This window comes from Anabrus simplex, chromosome 3, assembly GCF_040414725.1.
Source record: "Anabrus simplex isolate iqAnaSimp1 chromosome 3, ASM4041472v1, whole genome shotgun sequence".
Classification (NCBI taxonomy): domain Eukaryota; kingdom Metazoa; phylum Arthropoda; class Insecta; order Orthoptera; family Tettigoniidae; genus Anabrus; species Anabrus simplex.
Window position 1 is genome coordinate 483,819,027 of NC_090267.1, and position 17,036 is coordinate 483,836,062.

Consider the following 17,036-nt stretch of genomic DNA (forward strand, 5'->3'; position numbering starts at 1 on the left):
CAAAAACATCTTTCTAACTCCTATATCAATGTTTGAAGTGAGCAAATTTCTTTTCTTAAGAAAGCTCTTCCTTGCTTGTGCTAGTCTGCATTTTATGTCCTCCTTACTTCTGCCATTATTAGTTATTTACTACCCAAGTAACAATATTAATTTACTTCCTTTAAGACTTCATTTCCTAATCTAATATTTCCTGCATCACCTGCCTTCGTTCGACTGCACTTCATTACTTTTGTTTTGGACTTATTTATTTTCATCTTGTACTCCTTACCCAAGACTTCGTCCATACCATTCAGCAACTTCTCGAGATCTTCTGCAGTCTCAGATAAAATAACAATATCATCGGCAAATCTCAAGGTTTTGATTTCCTCTCCTTGGACTGTGATTCCCTTTCCAAATTTCTCTTTGATATCCATTATAGCCTGTTCTATGTAAACACTGAAAAGGATGGGGGACAAACTGCAGCCTTGCCTCACTCCTTTCTGGATAGCTGCTTCTTTTTCAAAGTCCTCGATTCTTATCACTGCAGACTGATTTTTATACAGATTGTAGATAATTCTGCTTTCTCGGTATCTGATCCCAATCATCTTCAGAATCTTAAATAGCTTGGTCCAATCAACATTATCGAATGCCTTTTCTAGATCTACAAATGCCATGTACGTCGGCTTGTCCTCCTTAATTCGATCCTCTAAGATCAGACGTAAAGTCAGGATTGCTTCACGTGTTCCTACATTTCTTCTGAAGCCAAATTGATCTTCTCCCAACTCAGCTTCAACTTGTTTTTCCATTCTTCTGTAAATAATACGTGTTAAAATTTTGCAGGCATGAGATACTAAACGAATGGTGCAGTAGTTTTCACACCTGTCAGCACCGGCTTTCTTGGGAATAGGTATAACAACATTCTGCCGAAAATCGGATGGGACTTCTCCTGGAATAACTTTGCCATGCTGGTTTCTCCTAAGGCAGTCAGTAATTCAGAGGGAATGTCATCAATTCCAGGTGTCTTGTTTCTATTTAGGTCACTCACAGCTCTGTCAAACTCTGACCTCAAAATTGGGTCTCCCATTTCATCAGCATCAACACCCTCTTCATGTTCAAGAACCAAATTATCTACATCTTTACCTTGATACAACTGTTGGATATGCTCCTGCCATCTTTCTGCTTTGTCTTCCTTCCCTAGAAGTGGCTTTCCATCTGAGCTCTTAATATTCACACACCTAGATTTCCTTTCTCCAAAGGTTTCCTTGATTTTCCTGTATGCAGCATCTATCTTTCCCAGGACCATACAACCTTCGACATCCTTGCACTTCTCCTTCAGCCATTCTTCCTTAGCTACCTTTCACTTTCTATCCACTTGATTCTTTAATCGCCTGTATTTTTTTCTGTCCTCTTCATTTCTAGCATTCTTGTATTTTCGTTGTTCATCAATCAGGCCTAGTATCTCCTGAGCTATCCACTTGTTCTTAGTTGATCTTTTCTTCCTTCCTAACATTTCTCACGACTATCCACTCTTCCCCTATTGTGTTTCCTTCAGCCTTTTAATTTTTTATTTTTTTTGTTAGTTGTTTTACGTTGCACCGACACAGATAGGTCTTGATTGAAATGATAACATTAAGTTATTTATTATACCACCTAATCAATACAAAATCGTCTTGGATGATTTACATAAATTTGTTATCGTAACTAATAGTGGTACATGTTTCGCCTTTCCTGAAGGCATCATCAGCCATAGTCTTAACCTTAAAATAAAAATAAGCGTCTAAATAACATGTAATAATGAAATGAATTTTAAAATCTTGAAGAGATTTGAAGTAAAATAACATTAAAAATAACAATGATGGTTTAAAAAATACAATGTGATGAAATATAATAGTGGAAGTATTAACAAATTTAACATTAGAAGGCTGCTAAAATAAGTACAATGGATAAAACAACAGATTGTTATACAACAAGTAGTAAGATTGCATAAAAATAAAGTTGATAGTCTGGCGGTTATAATTAGACGATGGCGAAAAATCGTATATAATCAAAGTAAAGAAGAGAGAATAAAAGTCAAAGTTAGTCAAGAGATCCGAAATTAATCATGATCTCGAAGATAAAAGACGAATGTCAGAGGCATATGGTGAAGTTGTATAACACGTTGAGGATATGAAGTTGTAGAATAGAACTTGAAGAACAGTTGCAAATACTTCTAACTCATAACGTTACAAGCTATCTTTGTCACCGTCAAATGGTAAGTGCACACGATTCTTCTTCAATATTTTCAAATATCTTTTCACACAATTAACTCTACGTTTCTTGCTTCCTTTTACAGATTCCACTATTATATGCTTTTTCAACTAGAATATCTACAAACTCACAATTTACAACATTTGAGCATTACTTCAAATTTTGAGATGGTCCATTGAGAACCTATTTGAAACTGTTCTTCAACTTCTATTCTACAACTTCATATCCTCAACGTGTTCTACAACTTCACCATATGCCTCTGACTTTCGTGTTTTATCTTCAAGATCATGATTAACTTCGGATCTCTCGACTAACTTTGACTTTTATTCTCTCTTCTTTACTTTGATTATATACGATTTTTCGCCATCATCTAATTATAACCGCAAGACTATCAACTTTATTTTTATGCAATCTTACTACTTGTATAACAATCTGTTGTTTTATCCATTGTACTTATTTTAGCAGCCTTCTAATGTTAATTTTGTTAATACTTCCACTATTATATCTCATCACATTGTATTTTTTAAACCATCATTGTTATTTTTAATGTTATTTCACTTCAAATCTCTTCAAGATTTTAAAATTCATTTCATTATTACATGTTATTTAGATGCTTATTTTTAATTTAAGGTTAAGACTATGGCTGATGATGCCTTCATGGAAGGCGAAACATGTACCACTATTAGTTAACAAATTTATGCAAATCATCCAAGACGATTTTGTATTGATTAGGTGGTATAATAAATAACTTAATGTTATCATTTCAATCAAATATCATCAATACGGACCAAAAATGATATTTATTACATGTAATACAGATAGGTCTTACGGCGACGATGGGACAGGAAAGGGCTAGGAGTGGGAAGGAAGCGGCCGTGGCCTTCATTAAGGTACAGCCCCAGCATTTGCCTGGTGTGAAAATGGGAAACCACGGAAAACCATTTTCAGGGCTGCCGACAGTGGGGTTCGAACCTACTATCTCCCGAATACTGGATACTGGCCGCACTTAAGCGACTGCAGCTATCGAGCTCGGTCCTTTTCATTTAGCCCTTGTGCAACATGTTCCTTGAAACAATCCCTCACACTCTTTTCTTTCAATTTGTCTAGATCCCATCTCTTTGCATTCTTTCCTTTCTTCAATTTCTTCAACTTCAGATGGCATTTCATGACCAACAAGTTGTGGTCAGTCCACGTCTGCTCCTGGGAGTTTTGCAATCCAACACATGGTTTCTGAATCTCTGTCTAATCATAATGAAGTCTATTTGATACCTTTCAGAGTCTCCAGGTCTCGTCCATGTATACAGCCGTCGTTTGTGGTGTTTGAACCAAGTATTGGCAAGGACTAAATTATGATCGGTGCAGAATTCAACCACCCGACTTCCTCTTTCGTTCCTTTGTCCCAATCCAAATTCTCCTACTGTTTTACCTTCTCTTCCTTGGCCTACCACAGCATTCCAGTCTCCCATCACAATTAGATTCTCGTCACCTTTTACATATTGTATTAAATCTTCTATCTCTTCATATATTCTTTCGATTTCCTCATCATCCGCTGAACTAGTAGGCATATAGACCTGCACTATTGTGGTGGAAATTGGTTTGGTGTCTATCTTGACGACAATAATTCTTTCACTATGCTGGTCATAGTAGCCCTATTTTATTCATTATTAAACCAACTCCTACATTACCTCTGTTTGATTTTGTGTTGATAATTCGGTAGTCACCTGACCAAAAATCCTGTTCTTCCCGCCAACGTACTTCACTTATACCAACTACATCTAACTTTAGTCTATCCATCTCCCTTTTCAGATTCTCTAACCGACCACAACGATTCAAACTTCTAACATTCCACGCTCCGACTCGCAGAATGTCAGTATCCATCTTCCTGATGATCGGCTGCTACCCGCCTTTCGATGAACCATTCCTTAGTCTGGTCTCTCAACAGATACCCATCCGATATGGTTGCACCTGTGACTCGGCTATCTGCTTCATTGGGACACGCAAGCCTCCCCACTGCGGCGAAGTCCCATGGTTCCCAGGGGAGGAATATATTAAATATATTAATATATATTAATATTAATGGTTCATGTTTGTGGGTTACTGTAGTCACGTCCTAGTTCGTGAACCATGGGCAACGGCTGTGTGGCCTAGTAAGTGGTCCTGAGAGTCGGGATACCAGTTGCTATGGAATGGGAGTGGGCATCTCGGACAAATTCTGAGTCGTGGCCCTCCTTGTGCTCAGGCGGCTAGGGCTATACAATTCACCGGTGGTCCATAACCCGTTAGAGGAGAGATCCTCACTTGGACTATGTGCAAGTAGGGCAGCATCCTGCTTCATGAATTTACCGAGCTCAGGACACTTTAAGCAAGCCTCGGACCTATGGGAGTAATGGAGTCCCACTCCCATTTGATAGGCGAGGGACTCCTTGGAAACAACTTGGCGAACGAAATGGAATTCGATGGGGAGCTATCAATATTAATGGGGCTTATGGAAGAAAGAAGGTAGAACTGGCTGAGTCAGCAAAGAGGATGCATCTGGATGTGCTAGGAGTAAGTGATATTCGGGTAAGGGGAGATAATGAGGAAGAGATAGGAGATTATAAAGTGTACTTGACTGGTGTTAGAAAGGGAAGGGCAGAGTCTGGGGTAGGGCTCTTTATCAGGAATACCATTGCACGCAACATAGTTTCTGTTAGGCACGTAAATGAGCGAATGATGTGGGTAGATTTGTCAGTGGGAGGAATTAGGACAAGAATTGTGTCCGTGTATTCACCATGTGAGGGTGCAGATGAGGATGAAGTTGACAAGTTTTATGAAGCATTGAGTGACATCATGGTCAGGGTCAACAGCAAGGATAGAATAGTGCTAATGGGTGATTTCAATGCGAGAGTTGGGAATAGAACTGAAGGATACGAATGGGTGATTGGTAAATGTGGGGAAGATATGGAAGCTAAAAGGGAATGGGAAGCGTTTGCTGGACTTCTGTGCTAGTATGGGTTTAGCTGTTACGAATACATTCTTCAAGCATAAGGCTATTCACCGCTACACATGGGAGGCTAGGGGTACCAGATCCATAATAGACTATATCTTAACAGACTTTGAATTCAGGAAGTCTGTTAGGAATGTAAGAGTTTTTCGGGGATTTTTCGATGATACAGACCACTATCTGATCTGTAGTGAACTAAGTATCTCTAGGCCTAGGGTAGAGAAAGTGAAATCTGTCTGCAAACGAATAAGGGTAGAAAATCTCCAGGACAAGGAAATTAGACAGAAGTACATGGATATGATTAGTGAGAAGTTTCGAACAGTAGACAGTAAGCAGGTTCAAGATATAGAAAGTGAATGGGTGGCATACAGGGATGCTGAAGTAGAAACAGCAAGGAAATGCCTAGGAACAACTGTGTGTAAAGATGGGAAAAGGCGAACATCTTGGTGGAATGATGAAGTGAGAGCAGCCTGTAAACGTAAAAAGAAGGCTTATCAGAAATGGCTCCAAACAAGGGCCGAGGCAGACAGGGATTTGTACGTAGATGAAAGAAACAGAGCAAAACAAATAGTTGTGGAATCCAAAAAGAAGTCGTGGGAAGATTTTGGTAATAACCTGGAAAGGCTAGGTCAAGCTGCAGGGAAACCTTTCTGGACAGTAATAAAGAATCTTAGGAAGGGAAGGAAAAAGGAAATGAACAGTGTTTGGAGTAATTCAGGTGAACTCATAATAGATCCCAGGGAATCACTGGAGAGGTGGAGGGAATATTTTGAACATCTTCTCAATGTAAAAGGAAATCATCATGGTGGTGTTGCAAACAGCCAAGCTCATGGGGAGGAGGAAAATGATGTTGGTGAAATTATGCTTGAGGAAGTGGAAAGGATAGTAAATAAACTCCATTGTCATAAGGCAGCAGGAATAGATGAAATTAGACCTGAAATGGTGAAGTATAGTGGGAAGGCAGGGATGAAATGGCTTCATAGATTAGTAAAATTAGCGTGGAGTGTTGGTAAGGTACCTTCAGATTGGACAAAAGCAGTAATTGCACCTATTTATAAGCAAGGGAACAGGAAGGATTGCAACAACTATCGAGGTATCTCATTGATTAGTATACCAGGCAAAGTATTCACTGGCATCTTGGAAGGGAGGGTGCGATCAGTCGTTGAGAGGAAGTTGGATGAAAACCAGTGTGGTTTCAGACCACAGAGAGGCTGTCAGAATCAGATTTTCAGTATGCGCCAGGTAATTGAAAAATGCTACGAGAGGAATAGGCAGTTGTGTTTATGTTTCGTAGATCTAGAGAAAGCATATGACTGGGTACCGAGGGAAAAGATTTTCACCATACTGGGGGACTATGGAATTAAAGGTAGATTATTAAAATCAATCAAAGGCATTTATGTTGACAATTGGGCTTCAGTGAGAATTGATGGTAGAATGAGTTCTTGGTTCAGGGTACTTACAGGAGTTAGACAAGGCTGTAATCTCTCACCTTTGCTGTTCGTAGTTTACATGGATCATCTGCTGAAAGGTATAAAATGGCAGGGAGGGATTCAGTTACGTGGAAATGTAGTAAGCAGTTTGGCCTATGCTGACGACTTGGTCTTAATGGCAGACTGTGCCGAAAGCCTGCAGTCTAATATCTTGGAACTTGAAAATAGGTGCAATGAGTATGGTATGAAAATTAGCCTCTCAAAGACTAAATTGATGTCAGTAGGTAAGAAATTCAACAAAATTGAATGTCAGATTGGTGATACAAACCTAGAACAGGTCGATAATTTCAAGTATTTAGGTTGTGTGTTCTCCCAGGATGGTAATATAGTAAGTGAGATTGAATCAAGGTGTAGTAAAGCTAATGCAGTGAGCTCGCAGTTGCGATCAGCAGTATTCTGTAAGAAGGAAGTCAGCTCCCAGACGAAACTATCTTTACATCGGTCTGTTTTCAGACCAACTTTGCTTTATGGGAGCGAAAGCTGGGTGGACTCGGGATATCTTATTCATAAGTTAGAAGTAACAGACATGAAAGTAGCAAGAATGATTGCTGGTACAAACAGGTGGGAACAATGGCAGGATGGTACTCGGAATGAGGAGATAAAGGCTAATTTAGGAATGAACTCGATGGATGAAGCTGTACGCAGAAACCGGCTTCGGTGGTGGGGTCATGTGAGGCGAATGGAGGAGGATAGGTTACCTAGGAGAATAATGGACTCTGTTATGGAGGGTAAGAGGAGTAGAGGGAGACCAAGATGACGATGGTTAGACTAGGTTTCTAACGATTTAAAGATAAGGGGTATAGAACTAAATGAGGCCACAACACTAGTTGCAAATCGAGGATTGTGGAGACGTTTAGTAAATTCTCAGAGGCTTGCAGACTGAACGCTGAAAGGCATAACAGTCTATAATGATAATGTATGTATGTATGTATGTATGTATGTATGTATGTATATTAATATTTTAAATTTATTTCCATACGAGTTACCTCAGTAGCTTGGGATTAGTCCCTGTTTCGTTGGGCCCAGAGCCCTGTTAGGGTTTTAATATTTCATTATCTAGGAGCGCAAGTGTACACCTCCATTCAGTTGGTGTTCGGGCCATTTATTTAACCTGTTCTTTTTCCGTAAAGGCCCAGTAGGTTGGATACCAGATACCACAGTGTAAAACTATTTCCATTTGTAAATCGCGCCTCGTGAGGCCAGGGAGGGTAAGATTTTGATGTAATGTTGCCTTCGGTAGGCTGTAAGAAATTGAGAGCATGTAAGCTCTTTCATAAGTTTTGGCAATAGTGAGGGGTGCCTCTGGAAGGCTAGAGATTGTAATTTTTGGAGCAAGTGCTCTTGAATTGGGGGATTTCTGTCCTTGACTAAATTATTCCTCATTTTGAATTGTAAATTTTGTAAACTTAAGTTTGTAGTTCAGAACTTGTAAATCGAGAGCTTGAAGCCCACAACTGTCAAATGCCCTATTCTGAGGTTCTCTGTTTTAATCCATAAATTTGTTGTTCACTCAGTGAAGACATTTGTTAATTTGGAAATTCTAAAAGAAATATAAGCTTTAGTTAAACTTTTAATTAAACTTTTGATATTGTATTATCTGCGCACTTTTTAGTGATAGATTTACACCCTAGTGCTGAAGTGGTCGACTTCGGTTATCTTCGAGATTCGTATTGGCAACCTTTGAAACACAAACTAAGAATCGCTTATCATCGCTGTGCGACATCTGGCGTACACTTTAAGTACTCGTACTGTTGTTGTTTACACAGCAAAGCCAAACTATAGAATTCATGCTAGGAACACGTTTCGCAATGGGAAATGTTATATAGTATTATATATTGTGTGAGTGACACAGTTGTTTGCTTAAAATAATAAAGGTTTATAAAATTCATATCGATCGATCATATTATCGATTCAATTCAGATTTCATTTCCATTCAGTTGGCAGTATTAACGGAACCCTTCTTACTTCTCCAACGAGTACAAAAATCTATCACTAAAAAGTGCGCAGATAATAGTTAGACCCATTCACCCCAGCACCTTATTTCACCTCTTTCTAATCCACGGATATCTCCGTAACACAAACAACTTGGCCTAGCAAAATATATCTCAGTATTTCACTGAAAAATAATTTGGGCAGATATGGGTTAAAATAATATGACCCACATTTCAAAGAGATAAGGAGGTAGTGAAAGATTACACTACTCTGCACATAACTTGGTGGGTGAGGAAATGGTGCATGGTAGCCTACATAGGAGTGAGGTAGGATTTTTTTGAAAGCCAGTCATACTCATTTGGTATAGCTGGTACAATTGATACTCCCTCTGTCCATTGGTTTGTACAACACTGCTAACAGCTCACACACACACTCTCTCTCTCTCCCCCCCCCCCCCCCCCCCCCCCCCCCATCTCTCTGAGCAACAAACCACTGAGATTCGTGAAGGCAAGTATAGTACATAGCCTACAGATAGACAACTACTCAATTTAATTGTGTAGGAGAGATACAGCTGTCCCAACGGCAATCACATATCCATAAGCTATTCAACTACAGCTAGGTATTCTCTGGTGAAGTGTATAAAATTGGAACTTGATAAATTCACTTTTTAGTAACCAATTAAAATAAATACAATCACCCTTGAAATACAGAAAGCAGTGACTATATAGTGTTTTTAACTGATCAACAATCTGGCCACTGCAAAGGAGACATAAGTTAATCCTTTTCCCTTCATTGAACCTTCAAACAAATCAGTTAATTCAGTCTGCTAACCCTGCATTACTATGATTAGGTTTTCCTCCTTTTCCCAAAGTTATCATCACGCCTCCACTACTCACCTAATTTAATCATAACTTAATACCGTAAACATTCTAGAAGTATGATATCATAGAACTGCTGGCACATTCTGACCTTGTTCCCGTTCTAGCACAAATTCAAGTAGATTTCACACATTACAAGGAGAAAGGGCATAGGTCGAATAAAGGTCCCTCACGCTAGTTGCTCCACCTACAGTGTATGCATATTGCCGTGGCATGCCAGAGCATGATTGTCTTTTGTAGATAATTCTTAGATTCTTCACTGTCTTTTGTTGTAGTTTATTTAGATGCTCAACCTGAAGCACTCGTACATCAGCTATCTTCCTTGCAACAAGCAGTTGCCAACTGCACAAACCTGGAACAATGGTTATGATACATCTTTTCTTTATAGATTAATGCACGTCATGACTAGAGACAAAAACCCATTGGTCTAATACATCAGGGGTGTTTGGCAGAGAGCCTCTCAAAGAGAACGAGTTCCTGTTTGTGTCAGCCATTGGCCCATAATGTTTAGGATATTTTCTTCTGCAGGAATTAATACTGAAATCTAGCTCAGTTTGTTTTCTGGGAATTACGTCATATTGCATGAAAATCCACCCAATGGCAGTGGTGGTATCCGTAGCAAATATGAATGATGACACGACTGACTTCAGGTTATAAAAGTAAACATACTTCTTTGGGCAAGTTGGTGGGTCCCCGGCAATCATAATAAACATGTCTCTCCCCCACAAGTAATAAGAGGTAAGATTTCAGTTATGTACCTCTAGCTATAATGTAATTTATGCTTTGGGAACCGTATTTCACCTATACTGAAGACTGAATACTGTCTGTTCTTATAAAAAATTATAAAAATATGCAATGGATATTTAACATTAACAATACAACTACTGTATGCTAGCATTTACTCTCTACCAACAGGTCTTCAAAATAAAGAACAATAAGTTGAACCCTTACTTGCAATATTGCAGGAGTATCACCGCTGCTAACAAGGTAACGAGGATTATTCCATACCATGGATTTCACTGCTTGCAAATCTCCAAATTCAATAGCTTTCCTTAACTGTACAAGTTCTTGTGCCTTAGGTCCCTTGAATAAGCTCGGTTTTTCACCAATCAATGGAACTGAACTAAGCTGGATTGAATCTACATTTTCTGACTGCTCAGGTGTTGATGACATGGCAGCTTCAAATTCACAGCCATGCACAGCAAATTCTATTGCTTCTTGCTTGGACCTGAAGACCTTAAATCTTGCTTTCTTGTGCTTCTTCACAACTTTTAATGCTTCTGCCTTATCCAGGTAAACATGTAATTCATCTGTAAAATAAATCACAAACATTAAATATAGTGACAAGTATAATGAAAACATGTAACATAAAACTTAAAATAAGTACTTATAATTGTGTTTCGTTCTCTTAATTTGGCTCTGTCACTTTACTTACCATTGTGTTCATTAACTTGCGATTCGCCCGGAATATGAATTCCATAATAATATATAATTTCTTGATCGAGTTTAGCTTCGTCTACTATTTTTGTTGCTAGAGGTCCCATTTTTTGGCTTTGATCCAATGTGCGTGTGTTTTCACTAACAAATCCCTGACAACCGCCTGTTGCCTTGGACGAATTCTCATTCACAGTGGCAAAATCGTGTTTTGAAACACAGTTGTCTAAAGCGGGCTCAGACATCTTCATAAACAAAACATAACCTCTGTTACTGACGTTCAGTTAACAAAAGAAGTTAGCACAAACAACCAATATCTTTGAAATCAGAAATAATATGAAAGTTTAAGGTTCAGCCCTTGAGGTGAGTGTTTCCTTCACTATATTCTGTTTTTCGACTCGTAAAAAGTCGTCATGTATCTTCACGAAGTCGAATTGAGATTCTGACATAAACTACCCATAACTTCACACATGCCAACATTTTAAAACCATTGATAAGTTATAACGTGGATGCGCGTGGATGTCACGTTTACGTTGAAACGAAAGGAAGCGTACTTGTGATATTTTTGATTTATTGAGTTCATTATTCTTTTCTGTTTGTAAATAAAATCTTTTTCATGCTTCTTTAGATTGTCATGTTTTGCCGTTGATATACTGTAAAAAGATTTATTTGACATTTCACTTTTACGTGTATTTACTTTACTACTCTTTGGTGAGACTTTCAGCAATTTTCTGAAAGCACATTGAATTGCTTAACGCGGAATTTCATTTGATTGTGTGAATTTGAATAAGCGCCTATTTAAGTAATGGTAGACTAACGCAAAATTTTCACATGAAGGTTTTAATAATATACCTTATTACATTCCTTCTCGTTTTCACACAGTTAAGTATATCGGCAATGGGAAGAGGAATCATCATTGAGTAAGTTTTTTGACTTTCGTTTAGGTTATGTATAAACCAGTGTGCCTATGAACTTGATAAATTGTTGAAGTAATTAAGTTTAATACGGTTTGAAATTTGTAAAATTGTGTCCATTTATGGTTTGGGTTGAAAATGAAGTCACGTAAACCTAAATTACCTCTGCTGTAACGATGAGAATCACAGAAGATTGCCGTCGGATGGGAGATAGTAGACGGTAAGTCGTTATTGCGTTAAGGGTAAGGAGAAATGCTAGACGATCATCAATCATCATCATCTGGTCGGTATGAATTAATATATAATCATATTAATACTACTCTAATGCTATTCTTTTATCATTGGTGTATTTGAAGTTCCTTCTGACCGGTGGATTGAGAGGTTAGCGGCTCGACAGAATGCAGTGTTTAAATAATAATGCTGTGTGTTAAACTTAACACTGCTTCCGGAATTGTATGCTGTAAATGATAGAAAATCTCCCTAGGAGAGTCACGCTTAATCACGCTAATGACAATGAACTTAGAATTCAATCCACAATTGAGGAAATGTGTAGAGGGCAATAAAGACTTGTTCGTAGATCAAGAAAGCCTCTGTTATTATAGTGGCTGGTTTATGAGTTCAAATTAATTTTGTTCAGCAAAGTTCAGTTGGTTGAGGTAATTGGCCTAGTAATGACAGACCGAGCTCGATAGCTGGAGTCGCTTAAGTACGTCCAGTATTCGGGAGATAGTAGGTTCGAACCCCACTATCGGCAGCCCTGAAATTGGTTTTCCGTGGTTTCCCATTTTCACACCAGGCAAATGCTGGGGCTGTACCTTAATTAAGGCCACGGCCGCTTCCTTCCCACTCCTAGCCTTTCCTCTCCCATCGTCGCCATAAGACCTATCTGTGTCGATGCGACGTAAAGCAAGTAGAAAAAAAAAAAATAATGACAGAGGCGTCACATGCTGTGACAAACCTCCACCCAGGCAATATGTGGCATCTATTGCCATAAGGGCTACCAGTGTGCGGCGATACTCCCAGCCCGAGCCATAGGTAGCCCAAAGGAGAAGTTAGGGCAGCCACTAGCTCCGCTCTCAACTCATCTTACTGGTCTCTCTTGAATGGCTTACATTTTTCAGTTTTGTAAAAAAACAAAAACAAAAAGGAAGTCAGTATATTATAAAGATAAACAGAAAGGTTAAAAATGTAGAAAATTATAGCCAGGTTAAGTAGAATGCAAAAATTTAATTGGTATAAATTCCACCCAAAATTCACCACGTTCTTCCACATCACATAGACCCATAAGACAACAATCGTTGTAAAACAAAAACACAGTCATCAGAATTAACTACCAAAATCACAAAATATAGCCAGTCAAGTAACAGGAAGTGACAAAGCCAATTGGGGAAACTCCACACACAACACACCTCAGTATTACACATAGCCACCCTGTCTCCATTGAGCGTAGAAGGGACAAGGAAGATGAGATTAACAATCAATACTGTGACCGTGGATGTGATTGGTCTGTTTGATGTTTTTTTCAGGTGAACAGAATCTCACAAAGTTCTGTCTGTAATTTTGACTCTTGACAATAACAAATATTTTAGTCGCTACACTACTTTAACCTAATCCTGTCACAGTGCTTTCCGGTAAACCAGAATGTGACTAGTCACTAACAGTGACCATGTCAGGGGTGTGGGGGTGATACACAAGATAGCCGAACTATCTCTTAACAGTACCATGTGGAGTCATTAAGGGAACCCTCTCTCCCACGGTTAGTGCACTTTGCATTAGTTTGGCCTCTCTGCCATTTCTCCATAATTTTGGGCTGTACAATGAACTCCTGCATCTCCACCATTGTTTTCAAGCCTGAGAAGAATCTGGTGTACTTCATCTAAACACTAATGAAAAAGAGTCTGCATGATCTATGAAACATGACATATTCATAATCAGTTATTTATTTCTTCCTCCTAATGAGGAATGACAGATTGACTGCTGGAATGTCTAATTCAGTACGAAGAATTGTATAAAAAATAAGCATAAACCGACTGTGAATAGGTTATAGTAGGCGAAAATAATACTATATAATAAATTTCAAAAAGCTGTAAGTAAAACCAATTAAGGAGTGCAGTGAATTTTGATAATATTATATATTTGAATACTAATTTGGCAAGTGAGCAGAGATAATATAGACATAGACTATACATACCAGTATTACAAGGAACACTCGCGGAATAAATAGCATTCTGGAATAGTGAAAACGCAACAACAGAGATTAGATCAAACAAGAAGTCACGGAGTACAAAAATGCCGAGTACCAAAGACAGTAGTGACCAAAGATCTGACAAATGTGACATGTAACAAAATAGGAGGTAATGACGAGCTGGCTATCGAATGTGATGGATGTAATAAATGGCAGCACTTCGAATGCAGTGGCCTAATGAAAGGAGAATTGGAATGTATAAAGAGAAAAAATTGCAGACTCTTATGGCTCTACAACGAATGCAACCCGCATTTATTAACAAAATTAAGAGGGCAAGAGAATCCAATGGAAGGAATAGTAGATAAAATTAAAGAAATGCTGGCAGATATGGAAATTAAACTACAAGAGAGAATTAGAGAGGAAATTGCAACATCTCTACAAAAGGAAATGGAAAAATGTCTCCAACGACTAACCGTCTTAAAACAGGGTGAGAACAAAGCAAAGCACCAAAACCACCAACAGAGCGAAACAACACATCCCAAGATACCGAACTGCAAATACATCACAATTCATTAGTCTCAGACCCGGATAGATCACAGAAAAAGAGGATATTACATAAAGGACACAGTGATTAACTGTCAACCCAGCTTACAGGAGGGAGATACAAAGGAATTGGAGGAAGGAGACCAACCCTTGCGGACGGAAATAGTAAGGCGACGTCGTAATTCAGAAGTAAAAGGATGGGATGGCTGTATGTAGGTAAGGTTCGCCCATCGATGAAAATAAAGATCGAATTGAATATCTGAAGGGCAATGGTGTGCAAGTGAAAATAGTGTGTGAACTACTTGAAACAAAAGGGTACAACAAATCCTATAAAACTGGCATACCAGTCGACAACCTCCAATTAGTAAATAAATCAGAATTTTGGCCAATGAGGGTAACAATAAGACACTTTATTCTTCAAAGTCAAAGGAAAACTGGATTCTGGTTTCATCGCGGGCGGGAAGACCGAAACAGGAAGACTATATCGACTTAATTGCTGTTTCTATGGAACATCGAAGGATTGATGAATGCTATAAACTTAATAAACTTAGGTTTGGACAGAAAATATACTGAAAGAGGATATTATGATATTAACAGAGACTTTCCTCACAGAACATATTCATACAAATGGATATTACAGCACGCACAACCTGGCACAAAAGGTTAAAGAGGCAGACTCAGTGGCGGTATCACGTGTATGTCCAAACCACAACTGGCACCAATAGAAGTTTTATTCAGAGGGGAAAATACATTGATCACCAAGACTAAATACTTAACAATCATTGGAATATACATGCAGCCATAATTCACACCAGAAGGAGTGCTAGAGGTACTAAGTTAGGCCATAAGTAAGACAAATGAAAACGATCCAGTTATAATAGCGGGAGACCTTAACTGTAAACTTGATATCCAAAACAGGAAAAGTGATATGGTGTTTTCGTTCCTCGAAGAAGAAGGCTTCCACTTGGTGAATACAAAAACACAACCAACTTATATCTGCTACAATTGCACCAGTACGATTGATTTAATATTCATAAACAAGAACATACACGTATACTCATGCAAGATTGAGAACTATCCATTGAGGAAACACCTTTAGACTGTCAAAAGTCGGACTCCCCATCTCGCACGAAAGACCAAAATTTTCAAGGAAATTGAACGAAGAGAAACTCTCATCAACTGAGGAAACGCTAGAACTAATACAAAAAGTAGAACAGAATACGATTGAGGAAGCAGCAAGAAATGTCACAGACAGACTAAGGCAGGCTTTCATTCCGGTCAAGCAGACCACAAGGAAAGCACAAGAATGGTTTGATGCTGAATGTTATGCACACAGGGGACTAGTATTACAAGCATTATACAAAGTTAAAGCTGAAAATACAACCACCAACCTGGCAGAATACGCCATTAAACGCAAAGCATTTAAGATGATAAAAAAAAGAAACAATCATACCTTGAGAATAAGGCAAAAAATTAGCAGGAATAGCAAAAGAAAGACCGTTTCAAGCCCAAAACCCACAGAAACCGCGATTCCCTCATGACATAACAATGAATTCATGGAAGACCCATTTCTCTGGTGTCTTAAATAGAGAAGGTAGTACGCATGCAACAGAGAAGAAGATAGTCACTGACCCCCTGTGGGTGGGGGACGCAGACAAAGAATACACCCGTGGTATCCCCTGCCTGTCGTAAGGGGCTACGCAGGAATGATAATATTAGAACCATGAAACTCCTTTTGATTAGTACCACCACGCTGGGAACACCATGAGTCACTTTTACTTGCGCATAGTACCACTATGTTAGGTACCAAATAGGTTTGCGATTAGTGGCAAACGAGAGCGTGATGGCTTTTACAGTACCTGTGATTAGTAGCACTATATGAGCGACACCCTGGGATGATGGAACGCATGGTTCTGGCTTGCCTATGATTAGTACCCACTATATGAGGAACACCATGGGATAGTAGGAGTCCCTGTGGTTAGTACACTTAGGTGATGAACGCCATAGGTTTGCGTTGCTTGTCAATGGTGCCGCAATGTGCGAAACACATTAGGTCTCTAATACATGTATGAATTTCATTACCTCTGAGTAGTACCATAATACCATAATGTGTGGAATACTGCGAGTCTACGCTACTCTTGATTAGTACCGCAATATGAAAATACCATGGTTCTACTTTTCTAGTGATAAGTACCATTATGAGGGGCCGATGACTTGGATTTTGGACTCCCTTTGACTACAAGCATCATCGATTCATTATCATCCTATAGAAGCAGTTCCTTGGTCAGTAATACTGCCACGTTCTGTGCATGTGAGGCACTGTGGTTCGGTTTCACTGATCGTTTTAAATTCATATCCATCCATTCATTCTTTGTCCTCACGTTTTGAATTGTGGTCAGTGGAGAATTTTGTGTTTTGAATTTGTCATTTCATTTCGTACCATTAGGGACT

General features: G+C 38.8%; 2 protein-coding genes across 7 annotated transcripts in view; one reads left to right on the plus strand and one right to left on the minus strand.

Moving 5' to 3' along the window:
• The window catches only part of Ankle2 (ankyrin repeat and LEM domain-containing protein 2), an 86,856-nt gene extending 75,247 nt beyond the window's left edge, over window positions 1-11,609 (minus strand). For both annotated transcript variants that reach the window (XR_010859561.2, XM_067143605.2), the window contains exons 1-2: window positions 10,945-11,609; window positions 10,461-10,819 (exon numbers count right to left, since the gene is read on the minus strand). Coding sequence is in view for 1 of the 2 variants with exons in the window: in XM_067143605.2 (XP_066999706.2) it covers window positions 10,461-10,819; window positions 10,945-11,194 (609 nt within the window). In the remaining variant the exon portion in view is untranslated. The remainder of the gene's footprint in view (window positions 1-10,460; window positions 10,820-10,944) is intronic.
• A 65-nt stretch (window positions 11,610-11,674) lies between these two features.
• The window catches only part of LOC136866541 (nuclear pore complex protein Nup58), a 166,127-nt gene continuing 160,765 nt past the window's right edge, over window positions 11,675-17,036 (plus strand). For 4 of the 5 annotated variants that reach the window (XM_067143606.2, XM_067143608.2, XM_067143609.2 and 1 more), the window contains exon 1: window positions 11,675-11,863. The gene's annotated coding sequence lies outside the window, so the exon portion shown is untranslated. Of the gene's footprint in view, window positions 11,864-11,924; window positions 12,078-17,036 lie in introns of those variants that run through there. The other variant, XM_067143607.2, reaches the window with a different exon arrangement.